Raw genomic sequence first — 21,994 nt, forward strand, 5'->3', positions numbered from 1 at the left:
AGCCCCCTACCATTTATTTTTGCCAACAATCAACCCCTTATTGAGAGATTTCTTCAAGTGAGTTCACACTCATTGACTTAAGTGACATCCTGGAAAAGCTTAAATCCTATGAATTTTCTCTGTTCTCTTCTATTTTACGACTACTCTATTTTCTCAGGTAATCTGAGCCAAGTGCAGTGTAAATATATCACTGTTGCTTGGTGGCTGCTGTTGCCTGCTGGGTTTGATACTGAGCAGGGCCCTGTGGGGCTCCTGGGCACAAAGCCTTTCTGTGTCCCCCATTTCTTTGATTACAGGAAATAGCCTTCATTCAGGCTCCATGACCTTCCAACGGGCAGATTCAAGCAGTTGCTAATTAGGGAAGGGAGGGTATGTGAGACCAGGGAGAAACAGTCAAGAGAAACAATAGTGAAGCCTTGGGGCAAGGTCCTGTTTTCCATCCAACACATAGGCACAAAGATATAATTGAGCTGTTTTGCAGATACTTGAAACCCCCTCCACGTGGAAGAAGTTAAGGATTAACGATGGTATGCTGCCCACAAGCACATAGACCCCACACCAGTTGGAACCTGAAGGTTGATGATGCTGACTCCTACTTACCTCACCACCAACCCATCAGAAGAATGTCCCCAAGCTGATCACGCCCTTTTTGAACAATTACTATAAAACTTCTCACCATCCTCTCTGGAGGTGGGGTTGGGGTGGGTGGGGCACAGTTTTTGAGGCGCTAGCCTGCTGTGTTCCCTCTGCCTGGCAAAGAAATAAAGCTACTGTTTCTCTTTCCTCCGAAATTCTCTCTCCATATTTCTATTCAGCACTGGGGTACAGAAGCTGAGATTTCACACATTCTCCTTGGAAGGAAGTCACTCTATGCAGCCTACACTTAAGGAATGGAGAGTTATGCTCCAACTCCTGATGGGCAGAGTATTTATAAGTTGTTTGAAATTCTTCCGTATGGGAGTTTTCTCTATTCTACCCCTCTTATTATTCTATCACTTATTTATATCAGTATGGACTCATGGGTATTTTTTATACTTTCTATTATAGTCCAATACTAGGTTATTTATATTGTTCAAATTGTTCCAGCTTTGGCCTTTGGAACCACTTCCAGTTGGTTCCTGTGTCCCTGTGACATACCCTCATCAGCTTGCTTTTTGAGCACTTCCTTACTTTCTGGCACTACAAGAAAGCATTTTTTTTTCTTCTATAATATAATTGGGAAAATGATATAACCTCTCAATATAATTACAGAAGCAAGATGTTGTAAACTGATGAATATTAATACACATTCATCCGTAACTAGGGCTTTGTATCTTGAGTTGTTTAGAGTTCACTTTCCTATTCACATCCTACTATTACCTTGGTTTAGAATTTAACCAACGATTTTTTTTTTTGGTAACCTTTCATATTATAAGTAAAATGAGAGCATCAGTGAACTTAGAATTACATGCCTTTTATTTAAAGAGGAAACTGGGGTACTTATTAGTGATAACTAGGAATTATATTATCAAAAGACTGTTAATTCAAAAAATTTCCATGCTGAAAGAGGCAAATTTATATGTTAAAAGAAGGAAATGAAAAAGAAGCGGCTTTCAATTTACTTTTGAACCAGAATAGTCTGCAGATTAAAAGATACTAGGTCCATTTTAATAGAGGATAAATCCCCAGTATCACAAGGATTATGGAAGAAAAAAGACCTTCTAATACTCAAAAAGCATTTCCACAGGTGTAATTAGGCAAAATAGCAGGGAATTGTACAAATTGTTATATGATTAAGAGGAAGTTGTCATTCTCACATTTCTGGTTCTCGTATTTATTGTACCTTGGGAAAGATAAAAATTTCTAATGTTGTTCTTTCAGATGTTCAAATTTATTCTTTGGTTAAGCAATAGGCAGCAATCCCAAACTGCATTACACCGTAGCTTATTTATGAACACACTTGGCCGGTACATCCAGTAGCTTTCTTCATGAAATTCAATGTGCCCAACAACTAACACTTAGTTTACTTCTTGGAAAGACAAGAACAGAGCAAAAGTTCTATGAGTGAGAAAACAGAATCAACAGCAGCACTTGGACGTCAACTGGAGTCCCTGGTTTTCATTTTATTTGCTTTGTTTTTCATAACTACAATGTCTGACATAAGAAGAACTGTTAATAAGCAGAATACCCCCTATATTTGGTTATCATCAATCCTAATTTATTACGTAACTGACATCTTCGAATTAGTCTCCCTGAATGTTATGTGGTTCACTGTCCACATACCTGAAGCAGAGAAGAGGGAAACCCTGGCCTATTAAGAATTCAGTCAATCAATCAGTGCTTTCTGAGTATCTGCTTTTGGCTCAATATTGGGCTAGGAGCTGCAGAAAATAGAGAAGAAAGACACTGTCTCTATCCTTAAGGGCCTTATAATCCACTGGACTAGATAAGATAGATACACATGAAACAGAGAAAAATGTAAGACTTTTGGTAAATCATGTGGTTTTGACTGCTAAATAAAAATGTAGAAGAGGGTAGTTAAAATAGAGCTATGATAAGTCCTTGAAGGATGTGGAAGAAATAGATAAGCTGAGAACAAAGAGGAAAGTATTACAAGTCAATATATATAATGTAGAATATATATTGTAGAAGTTTGGCAGTGAAAGGAAGGAAGAAAATAGGAGAGCACCTAGAAAGGGTATCAGGGTTAAATAAAAAATGTCTTTCTCCTCCTTGCAGAAGGGAGAGTTATGCTGGTATAATCAATTGAAGAAAACCACGTCTTTGGGCATGGGATGATTGTGCCTCTGACTTTTCCACAAAAATTTAGGAACTTCGTCAATATCAACATTGTTCAATAAAGATCACCAACTGAATAAGCACAAGTTCTGAAATTCAGATTGCTAAATGTGTCCACCCAAGCACTAAAATACTGGCTGATGGTACCACCTTCCCAGATTCTATAGATTACTCATACCAAGAGCCAATGTGACCTGAGTATGCTGTCACATGACAGCCAGCAAAGTGGCCTCTGCAGATTTGTAAATCTACCTACAGATTTGTAATTTAACCATATCTACCTCTCATTAATTCATCACTGCCTTTCCTTTCTCTGGCAGCTCTAATAGCCCTTCAAGTAATCCTTGCCAAAATTATATGCCTGGTTTTCTCTCCATGTGCTTTTTCCTACTTGACTTTTCTTTTAGGCCCTAAACATAGAATTTTCTTAAGCTTTTCTCTCCTTTCCCATCCATATTCAAACCACTTGGTGGTATTTCTCTATTCTATTGTCACAAACTATTATTTCCTTTTCCTTCAAAATATACTCTAAATCCTTAAACAGATACGAGGACAATAAATACAGTACAACATTGCTCTTATTAAGAAAGAAGTGGGAAAAAATAACCACCTATCTTCCTAGGAGAATTCTTACCTTTTGGCCATATCCTCTCGAACCTTAGCTATTTCTTTTATCATTTCATTTTGTGAGGGCAATGTCTTTATCCCTAAAGAGAAAAATCAAAATTTTAAGTGTAAAATTAAAATTACCTCAGTATGAACACTAACCCTATTAACAATTACCATGCTATGGAAAATTCAAAGGAATACAGGCTAGTTGTCTGTACCAAGGAGGTTACACCTTCGCTTGATCACCTTACCCTACCACCACCAGAATATAATCATATTAACCTCAGTAGCTTACTCTTTTCTACTTTGTCTTTGGAAGATGTTTCTCCTAATCTGCTTTCCAACCAATACCTGCCTCCTCCCTAACATAGTCTTTCAATTGGGAAATGAAATCTGGACATGAGGAAATGATAAATGGCCTTAAAAGTATATGGAAAATGAGGTACAAAGTAAAAGGGCGGGAGGAATATGGGAAACACACCTGTACTTGTACTCTTATTAACAAAGAGGCTTTATACCACAGGGAGAAGGAAGTAAAAGTAAACTCTCAGTCCTGTTGTATGCCTACAGTTCCATGGAAGATAAGCCTTACCTTCTAAATTTTTTAATTTACTGAGAGTGAGGGGTAAGGTCAAGGGCAACTCATAATACCCAATCTTAACAGATAAATTTAAGCACCAATGAACAGTTCCAGTAGCAGGAATTTAACACCAAGGACATGGCTAGACAAAGGTAGAATAGTATTTAAGTTGACATAGACAACTCTCAATTTAAATGATTAGCTTTATGTCCGGATTTACAATCACTATGCCATGTAGAAAACTTTAGCCACACCCAACTCTAAAGTGTTACTCCACAAAATTCTGGAACGTGTAATTTTAGAATGGGAATATATCTTACCTAATACAGTCCTCTCTACAAGTACTCTCAAGTGGTTATCTCATTCCTCCTTAAATATCTCTGGTGATGGGGATCTCATCACCTGAGGAGATGATTTAATTGTTTGGCTGCTCTACTTGCTGGAACATTATTCTTTTCATTGACCCCAGAACCTGGCTCCATGCAACTGGCACCAGTGGACTTAGCTCTGCCTTCTGGAGCCAAGGAGTCTAGTGTTAACAAATGACAGCGTTTGAACCATTTGAGAACAACTGTCATAACTTCTTTAAGTCTTCTCATTATTAGCCTTAAAGCCTTAATAGTACTAGTCCCCCATATAACAGGTTTCACATTCTCTGCCACGTGGTTACACTTCTCTGGGCACACTCTAGTAACTATCCTGGTGTGTCCCTCTTAAAATATGAGACTCAGAAATTCAACACTCAAGAAATAGCCTTCTGTGCTTTGCCATGTGTTCTTTTCATTTTAGCCTTGGGAATTACTATGTATGTTCATAAGTCAATGAGAAATCACTGAAATGCTTCATTCGAGGTTAATCACAGGTCTTAAGAGGCTCATGAAACGCATTTTGAGAGTTGATTTGCAAATTATTTCTCATAGTACAACCATAACTTTTACTTCTCTTAACTAAAAACATTATGGAGGAAGAGGTCTATTTCCTGCCTGTGAGAGGCAGCCAATTCATCAAAAAAACCCCAACCAAACAAACAAAAAATCACTATAAATTAGATAGGTAGATAGATAGGAATGTATAAAAATGTGTACGTTATCCAGTGGTGCAATTCTTTATTAATTCATTGGTACTGTTTGTTGAACTGTTTCCTCGTTCAGAGAACATGTCTTTTTTTTTTTAGAAGATACTTTCATTTATTTATTTTTAATAGATCTTTATTGGAGTATAATTGCTTCACAATACTGTGTTAGTTTCTGTTGTACACAAAAGTGAATCAGCCATATGCATAAGTATGTCCCCATATCCCCTCCGTCTTGAGCCTCCCTCCCATTCTCCCTATCCCATCCCTCTAGGTGGTCACAAAGCGCGGAGCTGGTCTCCCTGTGATATGCTGCTGCTTCCCACTAGCTATCTGTTTTACATTCGGTAGTGTATATATGTCAATGTTACTCTCACTTCGCCCCAGCTTCCCCCTCCCACCGGGTGTACTCAAGTCCATTCTCTATGTCTACATCTTTATTCCTGCCCTGAAACTAAGAGTATCCTCCTTCCTATCTTGCTCTTTCTCTTTTTTTTTTTTTTTTTTTTTTCGGTACGGGGAGCTCTCACTCTTGTGGCCTCTCCCGTTGCGGAGCACAGGCTTCGGACGCAGGCTCTGCGGCCCTGGCTCACGGGCCCAGCCGCTCCGTGGCATGTGGGATCTTCCTGGACCGGGGCACGGACCCGCGTCCCCTGCGTCGGCAGGCGGACTCTCAACCACTGCGCCACCAGGGAAGCCCAGCTCCTCCTCTTATATTACCAGTTTAAATCAATGGCCACAGCACCTGAGCAGATTCTTTTCTCGCTTTCATCTCCAACCTACATTCCATCCAAAGCCTTTCAAATTCACCAGTGAAATTTCATTCAAATTTGTCTCCCCATATTCATTTACCTTAGTTTAAAGCCCTCATCATGTCTTACTTGGACTTTTATCACAGGCTCGAAACTGACCTATTTCCCATTTCACTCCCCTGTAACACATCTTCTGAATTACAGATCTGATTTGACTCCCCCTCTCCCACTTGAAAACCTTCAAATGTTCTCTATTGCCTACACAATGTAAACATTTTGCGTGGCACCTAAGGATTTTTCTTGGCTTTGCCTCTATAAATATCTCCAGCTTCATTTTCTTTAATTCCTGTAATACTTTGTTTTCCAGAATTCTGAACTCCTTGTAGTTTTTAGGACTTGGTTTATTCAGTCATTTTTCTCTAACTTTGCATAAATATCAAAAATTGTTCTCTTCTCTGTTATGGTCAAAATGTCCTTGTCCTTTTAGTAAACTCTAACTTTCCTTTACAGTGTATTTGCACTTGTAGGGAGAATTGGGTACTTATTCTTTCCAGCTCCCATAGCCAGCTCCTCTACATTGTTATTGGACCCTTGTTTAGGATATAGTAAATACCTGCTGGATGAATGAACACATTAAATGTCTGTTTACTTGTCTGTTTTCCTTGCTTGACTCTGAGTTCCGTAAAGATAGGAATTTTCTGTTTGGTCATATTTGTATCTCCAGCACCTAGCAGAGGGTCTGGCTTATACTAAGAGGTCAGTAAATGTTAACTGAAGAATGTTGTTGAAGAACAGTGTGGAACTGAAGTTCAAAGATTTCCTAAGTGTTGCAAGACAAGGTTCAAACGGAGTGAGCCTGAATTATAACTCTGTGTAACTAAGTCTTTCAGTCGGCTCTCAGGCCTAAGACAGATTTTATTTATGTAATCCTGACTAGTCTCTGCACGTTTAATGTAAAGATAATGTTACAAGAGAAGGAGGTGTGGCTGCCATTCTGCTCTTTCAGTCCAGTCCAGCCTTTACCATGACTGGAAATTGAGAAGGTAGTCTATAAGATGAGATCCTCAGATAAGAACTTTCTACTGTAGAGTTTAGAAAACCTTCAAAACTAAACTTGTAGTCACTGAATAGAGATGTATTAGCTACCTCCCATGTGCTAGGCACTGGTCTAGTCTTGGAAGACAAAGGCAAATAAACATGATTCTTTTATTTAAAGAGCTTTCAATATACTACAAAGAGAGGGAGGAAATAAACAGGCTTTTCCCACACAAATAACGAGTAAAGAGAAGGCATACCAGGCAGAGAGAACACCAGAAGCAAAGGCACAGGGTATAAGAGTACCTGCTGTGTTTGCTGCATAGTGGGTAAGTCATTCAGTGCATCTAGAAGATTGTAGGATGGATGGTAAAGACCTGCAAAAGATGGGCCTGAGAAAGCAGCCTGTATCCAATTTGTGGAGGAACTTGAATGCCATGCTATGACATAATGCTTCCTTGTGATCCAGAGAATTGGTATCATTTCATACGGTTTGCAAGGTTTGCAAGGGAAGAAAGTTACTAAATGAAAGTGGAACACTTGCAAGGGCTCTTGAGAGGGCTACAAATGCGACAAAAGAAAACTAGATTTCTGTCAAGGCAAGCAAGTGGGTTCAGTGTTCTAGGAAAGGGTGGAATATTTTCTTGACAAGAGAATAGTAATTCTAGAGAACAAAGGAAGTAGGGAAATGGGGCTTGGTGAGGAAAGGACAGGCCAGGGAAGAGGACAGGCTGAGTTGGGCAGGTGTAAAAGAATGGGAGAAACTAGCTGATTCTAAGTAAGGTCTTAAAATTGGCACCGTGAAGGTAGAATTCAGAGATGAGAAAGGCAAGGATTTGGTGGGCAGTCAGTAGGGCTATGGGTAGAACAAAAAACTCAGGGTTCCTATTGGAAGTTTGATAAGTTATACGGATTCTCTGATGATTCCTTCCTTCCAAGTGTTAGAAGAAAGCTGGAGGAATTAGCAATAAGCTTTGCTAGCAGAGGAAACTGGGCTTTTTGTGTATTTCCCCTAAGATTCCCTAATCCTGTGGCCATGATGCAGAATCTTCCAAATACTCATTTTTCTTAATCCTCTCAATGGTTCATTTGGTCCTGGAAAAGAGTCTCAGTTGTTCTAAGTGTACTAAGATGCTGTGGCCTATTTTAATGCAACTTTTTCCTCTTATTTAATTGACCCAATTAAAAGATTCAATTTATATGACTGGAATTAAGCCAACTTAATGGTTTACTTGCATTGGATTGCTGGTCCAGTGCTCAAGGAGTACATGATCTACTGGATGGAATTAAAAGGAATTAAGAAATGAAAGAATTTTGAGGAAATTTGGTAAAGTTTTTTACCTATCAGCTCTAACACCATTGCTTATTTTTTCTCTGCTACCATGAGGATCTTTACTAGGGAAGAAGATGCTGTAATTTCAACAAGCACTTTGAATGGTTTTAATTAAACATTAGTAATGGTAGCAAATTTTATTATAACAATCATAGAATCAAAGAACTTCTTTATTAGAAGGGACCTTAAAAGTCATCTGATTTCTCCCTATTCTGAGGCTTGAATCTACTTCCTATTGGCCTGGCAAAAGTTTATTTTTAATGTTAAGCTGATATTGTGCAAACCCTCAAAGTTTCACTCCTTGTTTCTAGTTCAACCCTTTGAAGAGATACTAAGGAAATAAAACCTTCTGCTTTGGGGCATCTCTTCAGATACCTGAAGGGAACTTCCCTATCTTCCCTAAATCTTATCCTCTCCAGCCACACCTCTCCAGCTCCTTTAGTTGTACTTCAAATGGCACATTTTCAAATCCCTTTACCATTCTTGTCTCTCTCCTTTTAATGTACGCCAGTTTCACTTTTAAAATATCTTTGTGTGTGGTCTGACCAGTTCAAGGAAGAACAGTTGTAAATTCCAGGACATTATGTTTTTTTAATAATGCCAGATATAGTTAAGTCTTTTGGAAGCCACATCATTCTTTTGATTCATATTGAGCCTACTATCCCAAACCCCAAAGTTTTTTCTCACATTCTCCTAACCAAAACTCTCTGAAAGAGGGAATATAAAGAGAGGAAAGTGAGAATTCAAATGGCTGAATTTTCTACATTCTGGACTAGTCTTTAACCAGGTCTTAATTTTTGGCTTAAATCAAATCACAGCACTTCTATATTTGACTTTCTCTAACTATAATGAAAGAAGATTAAATTCTTTTGCTTCACAAATATATATTAGTTGTCTCAAAACTAGATGCGTGGATTTTAAACTGGAGTGCACATTGGAATCACCTGGGGAACATTTTCTCAAGTGTGGGGCTCTTATGTCTGCCCCACCCAAGACTTATTAAATAAACAGCATAAGGCAAAGCACACCCATTTTGGGAAAACATCCTAGTAGATTCTGCTGTATGTCCGTGGTTATAAATTACTACTTTATATTCCCTCAAAAATTAATTTTTGAGCACTAATTTTGTGCCAGGCACTGTTACAATTGTACATGCTGTCTCAGCTATTTATAAGCAAGAACATAAATATAATTAAACAAACCACTAAGAAATTAGGTAGTCATCTTGCATGGTCACTTACCTTTAAATACTTGAGTGACCAGTGTCCGTGGAGCTCTGAAACGGGCATAATGGCACCCAAGGGCTGGATCAAGCCTATGATTGCAAGAGTTGGCTTTTCAGGTTAGGAGGGAAGACCTTTTTATACAGGGATATCTTGTTTTTGACTACTTTGACAGAATCTTCAGGAAAAGGAAAGGCAGGACTTCCCTGGTGGCGCAGCAGTTGAGAGTCGGCCTGCCAGTGCAGGGGACACGGGTTCAATCCCTGGTCTGGGAAGATCCCACATGCCACAGAGACACTAACCCCGTGTACCACAACTACTGAGCCTGCGCTCTAGAGCCCAAGAGCCACAGGTACTGAAACCCACGCGCCTAGAGCCCATGCTCCACAGCAAGAGGAGCCACCGCAATGAGAAGCCCGCATACAGCTACAAAGAGTAGCCCCCACTCCTCGCAACTAGAGAAGGCCCTTGCGCAGCAACGGAAACCCAACGCAGCCAAAACAAAAAACAAACAAACGGAAAGGCAAAGCTATAGCCTGTACCAAAGATAACAGCCTCGATGTCATCCTCCCTGAAGCCATCCTCAAATATGGCCACTGTCTCTGTGAATTCCTTCACGTTTGATTTCACCTTCACCAAGCCAGAAATTATACAGTTTGGCAGATCATCATTTATGGTTGGTTGCTGACTCAGAGCTCTGTGAAAGATGATAAAGGAAAAACGAGAGAGATCATGAGAGAGAGAGATCATTACCATGTAAGTAAAATTCTACTTTGATTGAGGTGGTTAATCAATATGCCAATAATAATCTCCCTTTATTCATGAAATTTGGGAAAGGTCTAATGTATACCAGCTTGATAAAGGTAAGGATCTCAGAGTAAAAGTTTGACCCTGGATGGCATTGAAAGAGAAGCTGTTGGAGAAGTGAGGGAAGGATTGTTTTATTTGAAGAGTACATGCATGGTTTCTCAAGGCCTAATAAAGCTCTCAGTGATATGATAAATCCACAGTCTAGTAGCTTCTATCCATATATCAAGAAATCTGCAGAACTGGACTATCAGCATTCTGTTGAGTCTCTTTTCTGCTTCAAAGGCCCAAGAGCCAGGCTTGGACCATCATTTTCCAAAAGATATAATAAATTGCATGTGTATAGTGACTTACAGTTATAAATTGACTTTACGTACATTAACGTATTTGAGTCTCACGCAAACCCAACAAAGGAAACAGGACAGTTGTCATTATCCAGGTTTTATAGATGAGGAAACTGAGGCCTGAAGAAGTTAAGTGGCTTGCCCAAGGTCACACAGCCTAGGATTTTAGGATTTATTTCAAAATGTTTTTTTATGAACTCTCTTGAGCTCCTCTGGGCATGGTAAGTAGTATTTCCTACAAATAGCATAGGATAAGGTGAAGAATCTTGGACCTTTCTAAAAGCAGTGTGAATCCTTGGATCCTGTGTTAACAGCTCTGAGAATCCTCAGCCCATCATGTTCAGACAGAGCTTGGCCTCTTAGGAACAAGATATGTTTAAACAGTATTACTGGTTTGCTGTATTATTCCATATAACCTCAATATATTTTGTGATCACCAAAGTTATGGATGCTACAGTTTGCATAATTGGGTGAAATAAATGCCTGAAAGGTTGTTGGCAGACACAGTCTCAAAATATCACCCCACTGATTAATTTCAAAGGAAAATATATCTTTACAGTAAAGAAACCTAGTAGATACCACCTAATCCAAGTGATCAAATTTTACATCATTAATATGCAATGAGCTGCTATCATACAGCTCCTGATGTGATCCACCAAGAAGGCACAACATAACATATGAGTATTCACACCAAGACTGTTTAACCTAAATATAATAGAGGAAGAACAGCTATGAAAGTCCAAATTTAGAGACTTTTGCAAAATAAATGGCTTCAATTCTCAAATAAACGAAAATCCATGTCAAAAAAGTAGAGAATTATTTCATATTGAGAGATTAAAGAGGTATGACAACTAAATGCAATGGTGTAATACCTGACAGAATCCTGGATTTAAAATTTAAAAAGCCACAGGGAATTCCGTGGCAGTCCAGTGGTTAGGACTCCACACTTTAAGCCACACGGCATGGCCAAAAATAAAGAAAAGCTACAAATATTATTGAAACAGTTTGGGAAATTTGAATATGCAGTATATTAGATAATGGTATTTTTATCAATGTTAAATTTACTAAGTGTGATAATTATATTATGTAAAGAATGCCCTTTTTCTTAGGCAATATATGCTAAAGAATGTAGGGTAAATTGTCTTATTGGCTGCAACTTACTCTCGACTGGTTCAGAAAACAAAATGTATGAATACATGTATGTATATATGGATGCCATATATGTATGGATCTATCTATCTCCAGAGAGGGGGAGAGAGAGAAAGCAAATATAGTAAACTGTGAATAATAGGTGAATCTAAGTGAAGGGTATATGGGTGCTTATTGCACTCACTATTTTATAGGAAGTAAATCTAAACATTGGACATCCCCGGTGGTGCAGGGACACGGGCATGTGGGTTCGAGCCCGGGAAGATCCCACATGCCGCAGAGCAACAAAGCCCGTGTGCCACAGCTACTGAGCCTGCACTCTGGAGCCCTCCAGCCACAACTACTGAGCCCACGTGCTGCAACTACCAAAGCCTGCGCGCCTACACCTGTGCTCCGCAACAAGAAGCCACTGCAATGAGAAGCCCGCGCACCGTAACAAAAAGTAGCCCCTGCTCGCCGCAGCTAGAGAAAGCTCATGCGCAGCAACGAAGACCCAACACAGCCAAAAATAAATACATAATTTAATAAGAATAAAATAAAATAAAAGTTGAAAGAGAAAACAGCATTTAAAATCAGCCTCTGGAAATGCTATCACAGTCTACCTTGTAGGCTCTGTGAAGACTCCTATCCTTGAAACTCTCATAGGACTCCATGCATTTCTTTATCATATTCTATTCTCTGTCTTCTTTTTTTTAAATTTTCTTTTAATTTTCTTTATTATTTTTTTTGCGGTACGCGGGCCTCTCACTGTTTTGGCCTCTCCCGTTGCGGTGCACAGGCTCCGGACGTGCAGGCCCAGTGGCCATGGCTCACAGGCCCAGCCGCTCCGCGGCATGTGGGATCTTCCCAGACCGGGACACGAACCCATGTCCCCTGCATTGGCAGGCCTACTCGCAACCACTGCGCCACCAGGGAAGCCCTGTCTATCTTCTTGTTAGAGTATTAAAGGAAATATCCATTTCTCCAGTCTGTCATTTATTACTTGTGTGATCTTGGGCAAATTAGGTTCTCTGTCAATTTTTTTATTTGCAAAATGGAGATCAAAATAGTACTAACCTATAGGGCTGTTGTGAGGATTAAATGAGATAACACATGTAACATTTAGCACCGTGCTTGTCTTATATTAAGTCCTCAAAAAGGTAGGGTGTTATTATTACTATTAGTATTACTATTAGGTCTTTAGTCTCAGTATTCTCACGCCAGTATAATGCTTGGCTCATGACAGATGCTCAGTTGTTTGTTGGATGAATGAATGAACCATTTTGTTGTTGCTATTGGGCATCATGGAAAAGGAGCTGGTACCTCAGGGAACGATAAAATGGTTAATGCCATGGAGAATTATAGCCTGAAAATTATAGACCAGTAGATCTTGGACTTCTGTGGGGGAAAGGTAGAAATCTAATCTCAGATTCTGTGGACTTGCTTAATGTAAACATAGAGGTAACCCTACTATTAGCCTATGGGAACAGTCCTTATTCTTTGCCTTGGCTGTTACTGCCCACCTCCCAGCCTGGGAACATACCTGTGATTAGGCTTCAGGCCAAACAGTTCATGATCAAACCTTTGGTTCATCTTTTTTTCCAAAAATATATTTGCTAATGATTGACCACAAATCTTCCTCATAAAATATTGAAATCGAGAACTCAACAACACATCAAAAGGATATCCATAATCTCTGACACGATTGAAGATCCAAGCCCCTCTTCTGGTGCTGAGGAAAACCTGAGGCATGGGGAAAGAATGTTTGTTTTTGCCATTCTGTGACTCATTTCTCTGAAGGAATGGGAACCCAGTTTCTTCAAGATGAAGTTCAGACTCATTAGTCTGGCTTTTTATTCCCTGGCAATATATATATTTTTAAATTTCCTGCCATTTTCTTTTCAAACACTAAGCTTACAATTAAATTGGGGTAGTCACTGACCAAGACTATGTCTTGCTCTGAACTACCAGTGCATTTCTGTTTAATGTCATTATGCCTCCCTGAAAAGCTTAATTCTCCAAAGCCTCTTCATTTTTCAGGTCCAGATCAAGTCTCCCTCCTCCATGAAGATACCACTGACTGTTCTGGCTGATAACTTTCTCTCCATCTTCTGAACTTCTCTAGCACTTGTAACCTGTCCAACTCATTTAAAATCATGGAACAGTAAAGCTGAAAGCAACTGGACATCATTAATCCAGAACCTTCAGTCTTTATTTTGCTTTTGACATTGTTTACATTATTACAAAAAACTTATTTATATTGACATGTAACATTATATATTCTTATTTTATATCTTTCCAAATATGTTTTCTCCAAGGTGGGAGGTAGAGCATATACATCCTTTAGTCCCCAACCTATCATCAGCATCACTTCCTTTTATTGAGAATTGTAACCTGTAAATCGCTGTACTAGGTCCTTTATCTATATTTTTATTTAATCAATACAACAACCTCTTGAGGTAGGTATTGTTATGTCCTTTATATGGGTGAGAAGAATGGAGAGGATGAATAACTTGCCTGAGGTCATATAGCACTAAGTGGTAGAGCTGAATTTCCTACCTAAGTCTGACTCCAAAGCCTGTGCTTAAGTAATGTTTCATCGATTATTTAAGGGAAAAACTGAAGATTGCAAATAGCACAAAGGGAGCTGGTCTGTCTTTCTGTTATCTGCTGGCTAAAGTCCACATTCAGAGCTGATAAAAAGTTTGGTATTCAACTACCTGTCAAAAGCATCACTTTATATTATAAAACTCTCTGGAGATAGTTTCCCGGGTTGTAAGCTATATAAGTACATTGTTTTATGGTGTTTTGTCTTAACACTTCATGTTAAAATGTGACCTGTCTATAGAGGGCTAATCATGTACTTCATACATATATTCTCACCGATGGTGACCTTAAACTCTACCATAATTAAGCACTTTTACGTGTCACCGTTGAAAGAGCCTGCGTGGTCTTAGGAATCAATGGCTTTTTGTGCACTCTATATAACTTTTAACATATAAGTTATGAGTAATGTAAATGCTCAGAGCTTTAATTAAAAAGTTCTCTGTGTATAAAATAGTGACAAAAATACATACGTCACAAAGCTTTCTCAGACGCAGCTACCTTACCTACACCCGCTCTTGTTGCCTTGTTCTTTGGCAATTTACAATTCCTCAGTGCTTGTAAGGCCCAGCTCCTCTACAGCTGACCATTTAACAAGCCAATGGTATTAAAGAAAGCTCATGCCTTCGGTCCCCACCTTGTACATTCTTTTATCATAGCACCCATACCCTTTGTTTATATACCTATTTTCTAATAAATGCTTGTTGAATTAATTTGTGGAGTAATATATGAAATCAGTTTTGTGGTGATCAATGGGGATAGACTGAGAGGAAGTGTTACTGAATGGAGTTTGTGGGTAAAGTTCATTTAACAAAGTTGTGGCATTAAACTTCTATTTTTAAAAATAATTTAAAAACAATTTGTGGAGAAGCACAGCTTAATTAAAGTTACTGAAGAACAACCAGGCATTTATGTATTGCCAATAAAGTTGTGATTCAATAAATATATGAATAACAAAATATATCAATAATGTCTTTTTTTAATAATGTCTTTTTCTAGGAATTTATAATGAAGATACTTCCTTCCCAGTTCAAAATCTATCATACAAAAAATAATACAAACCAAAAAACGCAAGGATATAGAAACTGCTTTAGAGTGAATGTTATTCAAAACTGCTTTAGAATGAATGTTATTCTGTGTTACCTAATTGTATGCAAAGGCTGGAGAGAGCTGCTTGTATGTGCTACAATGTGGTGGTTGCTTTTCATACTGATATCCATGTTGTCTTTTTTTTTTTTTTAGGATTAAAGACCTGATGAGAGTTCACTTTAATGCAATTGACTAGGAAATTTGATTGTTTCAGTCACATAACATTTTAAGATAATAACTGGAATTATGACTAATTACATTATAACAAGACATATCATGGACACCAAAGACATTGAAAAATTTCTAGGAACTTCATACAATTTTGGAAACATATTAATAACATATATCCATAAAAATATAAACTAAAGAAGATTAAACATTGCTTCTTTTTTTCTCAAGAAACTGTAAATAAAATTTAATAGGGTATCATGTAGCCAGAAGGAGGCAGTACCCCATTTAGAGGAGTGATTGTTATGTCAAAGTGATCTCCTACAGGGAGCTCATTAGACTGCAGGGTTACAGAATCATCAGTCTTCTTTCTCCTAGACATGGTACTGCCAGTCTTCTTATTTGATAGCTGAATGTTTTAAGTGCCATAAAGGAATCACAGAATTTATCTATGTACCCTTTCTAGCTCCTGGGTAGATTTCTTTTACTAAACTAGTCAGTTTGTTCAAGGTTGCATTCAACCAAGTGTACCACTGTAGCTCACTGGATTGTACATTTCTGCAGGAGGACGTGTCCATTCCGTGATGGGAGACATTGCTGGTGGTGACGACACACAGCAGCAGCAGGTACGTCTTCTCCTTTTTCTTTTTTTTTTTTAATAGATCTTTATTGGAGTATAATTGCTTCACAATACTGTGTTAGTTTCTGTTGCACGCCAAAGTGAATCAGCCATATGCATACGTATGTCCCCATATCTCCTCCCTCTTGAGTCTCCCTCCCATCCTCCCTATCCCACCCCTCTAGGTGGTCACAAAGCACTGAGCTGATCTCCCTGTGCTATGCTGCTGCTTCCCACTAGCTAACTATTTTACATTCGGTAGTGTATATATGTCGATGCTACTCTCACTTCGCCCCAGCTTCCCCCTCCCACCCTGTGTCATCAACATCCTCTATGTCTATATCTTTATTCCTGCCCTGCAACTAGGTTCATTAGTACCATTTTTTTTTTTAGATTCCATATATATGAGTTAGCATATGGTATTTGTTTTTCTCTTTCTGACTTACTTCACTCTGTATGACAGACCCTAGGTCCATCCACCTCACTACAAATGACTCAATTGCATTTCTCTTTATGGTGAGTAATATTCCATTGTATATATGTGCCACATCTTCTTTATCCATTCATCTGTCGATAGACACCTAGGTTGCTTGCATGTCCTGGCTATTGTAAATAGTGCTGCAATGAACATTGTGGTACATGACTCTTTTTGAACTATGGTTTTCTCACGGTATATGCCCTGTAGTGGGATTGTTGTCTTTAGGAGGATTAGATTGCTTCTTTTTTCCATTTGGGGAGTAAAGAAGACAATTCCCCCACCATCCTAGGAGTGAAAAGCTTTCAATGACTGAGTACACTTTCCTTCAGATAAGAGCATTATCACTTCTACTGGCCAACAGGTGATCCACACTCTGAATGCTGCATTCTAACAAGCTCTCCCAGCAATCACCTGGTCTTCTTAAAAGCCAGAGGCAGACTCTGAAGAGACAGCTGAGTGAGATTATGAGCACAGTTTGTGGTCATGACCAAATTCCTTAGTGTGAGGCCAAGTGAATGATGGGAATCTAACTTGTAACCTTGGCTCCATCACATCATCAATCAAAATGTTGCCAATTGAGGCAGTGAAACCAAGCCCTGCATTTGCCATTGGCACTGATGGGCTGTGTGCAGGTATCCGTACACTCTGCTGGGTCCACCTGCAGCTTCCTTGGTGAAACAAAGTAAATAATTCACTAATTAAAACCTGTTTGGCTGTGTGGCCAATTTCCACAGCCAGATCGCTTCCAGAATTCCCAATGCCAATTATAATGACTCTCTTTCTGGTGAAACTCTCTGGATTATTATAATCTCGACTATGAAAGTATTGTACTTTGAACTTCTCAATTCCTGCAAGAGAAGGGAAAATAATTACTGGGTGATGGTTTATCTGATATCATTTGCTAAATCATTCATTTTTTTTTGCAGTGTGTAGAGTTTATGCATATATTCTCTGTATGTTCTCCTTTTACTCAGGTGCACTGTTGCCTTTCTGAATATTTTTGCCTGTTTTCTTTTCCCATCACCTCAGAGTGGAACCTTGTGATTTCCTTATTATAAGTAGTCTGCTTGATTCAGGATCTGTTAGTATTTTGGACCTGTGCACTCACAAATCCAAACTGCTTCAGAAAAGCTCCATTCTCTTTTGCCTTTTCATCCTCTATTTTTTTAAATTGAAGTGTAGTTGACTTATAATATTATAGCAGTTTCAGATGTACAGCATAGGAACTTGATATTTTTTATAGATTATGCAACATACAAAGTTATTACAATGTTACAGTCTTTTGACTATATTCCTTGTGCTGTATATTACAACCCTGTGACTGATTTATTTTATAACTGGTAGTTTGTATCTCTTAATCCCCTTCACCTATTTTGCCCATCCCCACCCCCTCTTTTCATCTTCTCTAAATACCTACTTCATTGCAATGAGAGTATATATGTTTTTACATACTCTAGAGTATGCATAGAGTAGTTTTTTCCCATCAAAATGAAAATCCAGGCCAAAGACTGTAATTAAACTCTTTCTTTAAGCTTTCTTTATTTTCTTCCTTAGAAACTCGATATTTCTGTTTGTTACTTCAATTGCTAAAAAAGCCTTCATTCAACCTAATGCAGATCAACTCTTATTATCCCTAGGAAAACTAAAATCATTGTGAAACTAAATATAGAGCCTTCTAATTTTCCTCTAGTCCCCCAAATTACTGTTATCTCTACCTCCTAAATAGCATTAATACAAGTTACCCCAACATCTTTCAGGAGAATATGCAGAATTAGGATAAGCCTTATTTCATCCCAAGGTAGGAATCTCTCAGCCCACATTCCTCCCATTCTTTAGGGATCAGGTCACAGGCATAGTTCAAGTGTCTTCCTTCCTTATAGGCTACTTACCAGGAAAGCTTTCCAAGGATAAGTGAGCATTGGTGTGATGGCCAGTGCAAACCATAACTCCATCGAAGACATTCACCTCCTTTTTCCCTTCAGATACCGTGACCACCTCCCATTGGCCTGAAGTGGAGAAATCAGGCTGGTTCTTCACACTGCACACGGTGGTCTGAAAAGAAAAGGGGTAGCCACAGGGCACTATAACCACAGCCCATATAGTGGACATCTTCCCTGACAGGACTCTCCTTGCAGAGGGTAAACAAACGGCTGATACCGCCTAACAGGCCTCATGCAGGGGTATTTGACTTTCGTACTCCACAAATCAGAACTTTTTTGTTTGGGGCTGTGGTCAGAGTGAGAAAACTTCCATGAGGCAAGCTAAATAAAACAGAGTTGGCAGACTAATGTTGCACTCTCCTCTGCTTCTAGAAAAGTGCAAATTACTAGTTCTTGTGGACCATACCCTAGGGCAATGTGATACTTGAATAAAGTTTGGACTTCTCTTGTGCTTCTGAGACACTCCATGCACGAAATGCCTATTCCTCCCCCATACCCCCAGACATCCTGAGACCCTCTGATGCCTTCTTACCGCAAGTCCTGTTCTCACTGTCTGGCCTTAAACTTGTGACTGAGCTAGAGGGTTCCCTTTCCTAATAGAGTAGAGAAACATCACAGTGGCTCATATTTTATGTAAATGAACCTCTCTGACTCCCATAAATGCCCATTTTACAAGTAACTATAAAGAAAGAAGGTGTGAGATGGGATAGTCAGTGGCACAATTTTTAGCTTTAAAAAATAATAATAAATATGGGTTACTCTACCCAGGTTAAGGAAACATTAAGAATGTGTTCGATGTGCTTCTGGGTTTATGACCCTAATGTCTTGGTTGACTAATAGAGATACCCCTCTTGTATACCCGAGCCATCCTATACTATTTATTGTTCTTCTCTATCACATTCTTACTTTTACACAGGCTGGTGCTTCTGCCTGGATCATCCTTTTATTCTTTCTTCATTTGGAGATACTCACCCTTCAACATTTAGCTTGGTATTATCTCCTCTAAGAAAATTTCCCTGGTGCCTGATGCCTCATGCCCTGATGGGTTAAGTGTCCCTCCTCTGAGCTGCAATGAATAGATTTCAGTGGCCTTTATCACTCTGTAACTCTTTATTTTTAATAATTATGTTTACAATTAAATTTCATTTTTCTGTCTCCTTAACTAGACTGTGAAATCACTAATTTTTTGTTTTTGTGTCTTCAGTGCTTAGTATGGTAACAAACCTGTTCAATAAGCATTTAAAGAAGTGAAGAGAAGCACCACTAGGCTATAAATGACTGACTTTGGAAGTCATCACTGGATACTGCCATTTTAATTTTGTTGTTAAAGAGGAAGAGTCATGATTTAGTAGAATGATCAGAAGGTAGAAGATTTGGGCTTTTTGCCAGCTGTCAGAGTATTGATTCTTTTATGGTCATGGTTTAGAATGATAGGAATATCACAGAAGACTTTACAGCAGGAAAGAACCCGTGAAGTGATCTAGTACAGGCATCTTGTTTTACAAATAAACTGAAGGCACATCGGCATTGAGGAACTTACTTGTCTGCAGTCACAGGTTGATTAGTGGTAGAGCAAAGACTAGAGCTCAAGTTTTTGTTTCCCAATTCAGTGTTCCTCCCTCTACACCAGAGTTAACTTATTTGTTCCCTCATAACTTTTCAATACCTACTTCACTGGGTTGTTGTGATCACATAAATAATGCACTGGAAAGTACTTCAGAAAGTATAAAAGGGCTAAGCAGCAAGTTGTGGAAACAGAAGGTTTTAAAGTTCCCATACCTGTCAGTTCCCCTCATTGTTTTATTGTAATCAAATGATATAGAATGAAGGCAATGAAATGAAGGTGGCTTCCTGGATCTGCAGTCAAAATACATAGAAGAGGAACCTTTCCATGAATATTTTGAGACACAGGGAAGACACAGAGTGGAGTTTGGATAGGATAGATACATGAGCATATCAAACCAATCTAAGCACTGGTAAATAAGACCAGTTATTCATTTACTTGACAAACAACTCAAAACACAGAGATACCCATGAAATTCCCTACCTTAAATCGAATGTACTTTAGAAGGTCAAATTCATTGGCATACATCCTGAAATACTCCAGGACCTGGGAGTTGTGCATGAAGTTAGGATAGTGATCTGGAATGGGGTAGTCACTGAAGCACATCATCTCCTTAGAAGTGTTGATGATCACTGACTTGTAAATACTGGCCCTTTCTACTTCAGGTTCTTCCTGCAGTAAATAAAAAGCATTCATAGCAATTTGAGAATTAAGGTCATGGTTTATAAACAGCCAACAAACATTTGAAAATGTTTTCTGAAAGAAATGCCAATTAAAAAAAAGTCCCCTCCCCACAACTCTTCACATCTCCCAGTATTTGTGCCCTCGTGCAGTCTCTTCCCCTTGAATCTAAGTTGTCTTCATGGCTTGCTTTTGACCAACAGCATGCAGTTGGAATGATACTGAATGGCTTCCAAGACTAAGTGATAGGTAGTCTTGCAGCTTCTGTCTGGGTCTCTTAGAAAGCTTGTTCTGGTGGAAGTCATCAGCCATGTAAGAAGTCCAGCTACTCTGAGATCATCATCCTGTGAGGAAGCCTGAGCTAGCCACATGCAAAGCATGTTTGGGATAGAGATGTGCAGCCAGCCCCCAGAAGGTCTAGTTATCCCAGCTGACGTTCTAAATATGTGAGCAGAGGGGTCATGGCACATGTCCAGTCCCAGCTGTCACCTGATTGCCATGACATAAGACTCCAAGTGAGACTGCCCATCTGAGTAATAGTCTTTTAAATAGTATATATATTTCAAAGTCTTGGGAAGTTTCAAGGGTTTCATACACTTGCCACATTGTTCTCCAGGAAAACACTGTACTAACTTACATTCTGTCCACTATGTGTTCTCATTTTACCTTGTTTTTACTAATTTAAAAGACAGTTACTCAGTGTTAGCAAAAATGAGGTGAAATGAGATCTTAGTACAATGTTTTCTGGACAGCAATGTGACAAGAATATGAAACCCTTGCAACCTAGCCTTTTAAAGAAAGATTCAGCATTGTAGACAAAGATTTATGTTAAAGGATGTTAATGACAGCATTATTTATAACATAAAAAAGAAATAAGTTAAATGCCTGCAATATTGTGATTTATAGGAAATATATATTTGGTTATCCAGATGGTCAAAATATATTTCTCATATATATTTGGTCTTTCTCCACAGTTCCTGGCTCAGAGCTCCCAATACTCTCCTAATTTCCTAACTGTTGAGAGTGATAAAAAGTGCCCTTTGTTATGTTAATATGCTGACTTTTAGAAAGCAAATAAGGATGGGGGCTGGTTACCAATGGAGCAAACCCTGTAATTACAGGGTTGTAACTTTCAGTTACCTATCCCCTGACCTCTGGGGAGGCAACAGGGGCTGGAAGTTGAATCAATA

The 21,994-nt window shown here is 38.8% G+C and overlaps 1 protein-coding gene across 1 annotated transcript; it reads right to left on the minus strand.

The window, feature by feature from the left end:
• Positions 1-3,131: 3,131 nt before the first annotated feature.
• Positions 3,132-20,793, minus strand: LOC309974255 (flavin-containing monooxygenase 5-like). Its single transcript, XM_082858795.1, is given in 8 exon segments — positions 3,132-3,485; positions 9,401-9,501; positions 9,504-9,630; positions 9,896-10,079; positions 13,205-13,404; positions 17,325-17,467; positions 18,509-18,671; positions 20,607-20,793. Coding segments are annotated over 8 exon segments (1,050 nt in total). The 5' UTR covers positions 20,733-20,793; the 3' UTR covers positions 3,132-3,479.
• Between the last annotated feature and the right edge of the window lie 1,201 nt (positions 20,794-21,994).

The sequence above is a fragment of the Leucopleurus acutus genome, assembly GCF_964270905.1.
Source record: "Leucopleurus acutus genome assembly, chromosome: 2".
NCBI lineage: Eukaryota > Metazoa > Chordata > Mammalia > Artiodactyla > Delphinidae > Leucopleurus > Leucopleurus acutus.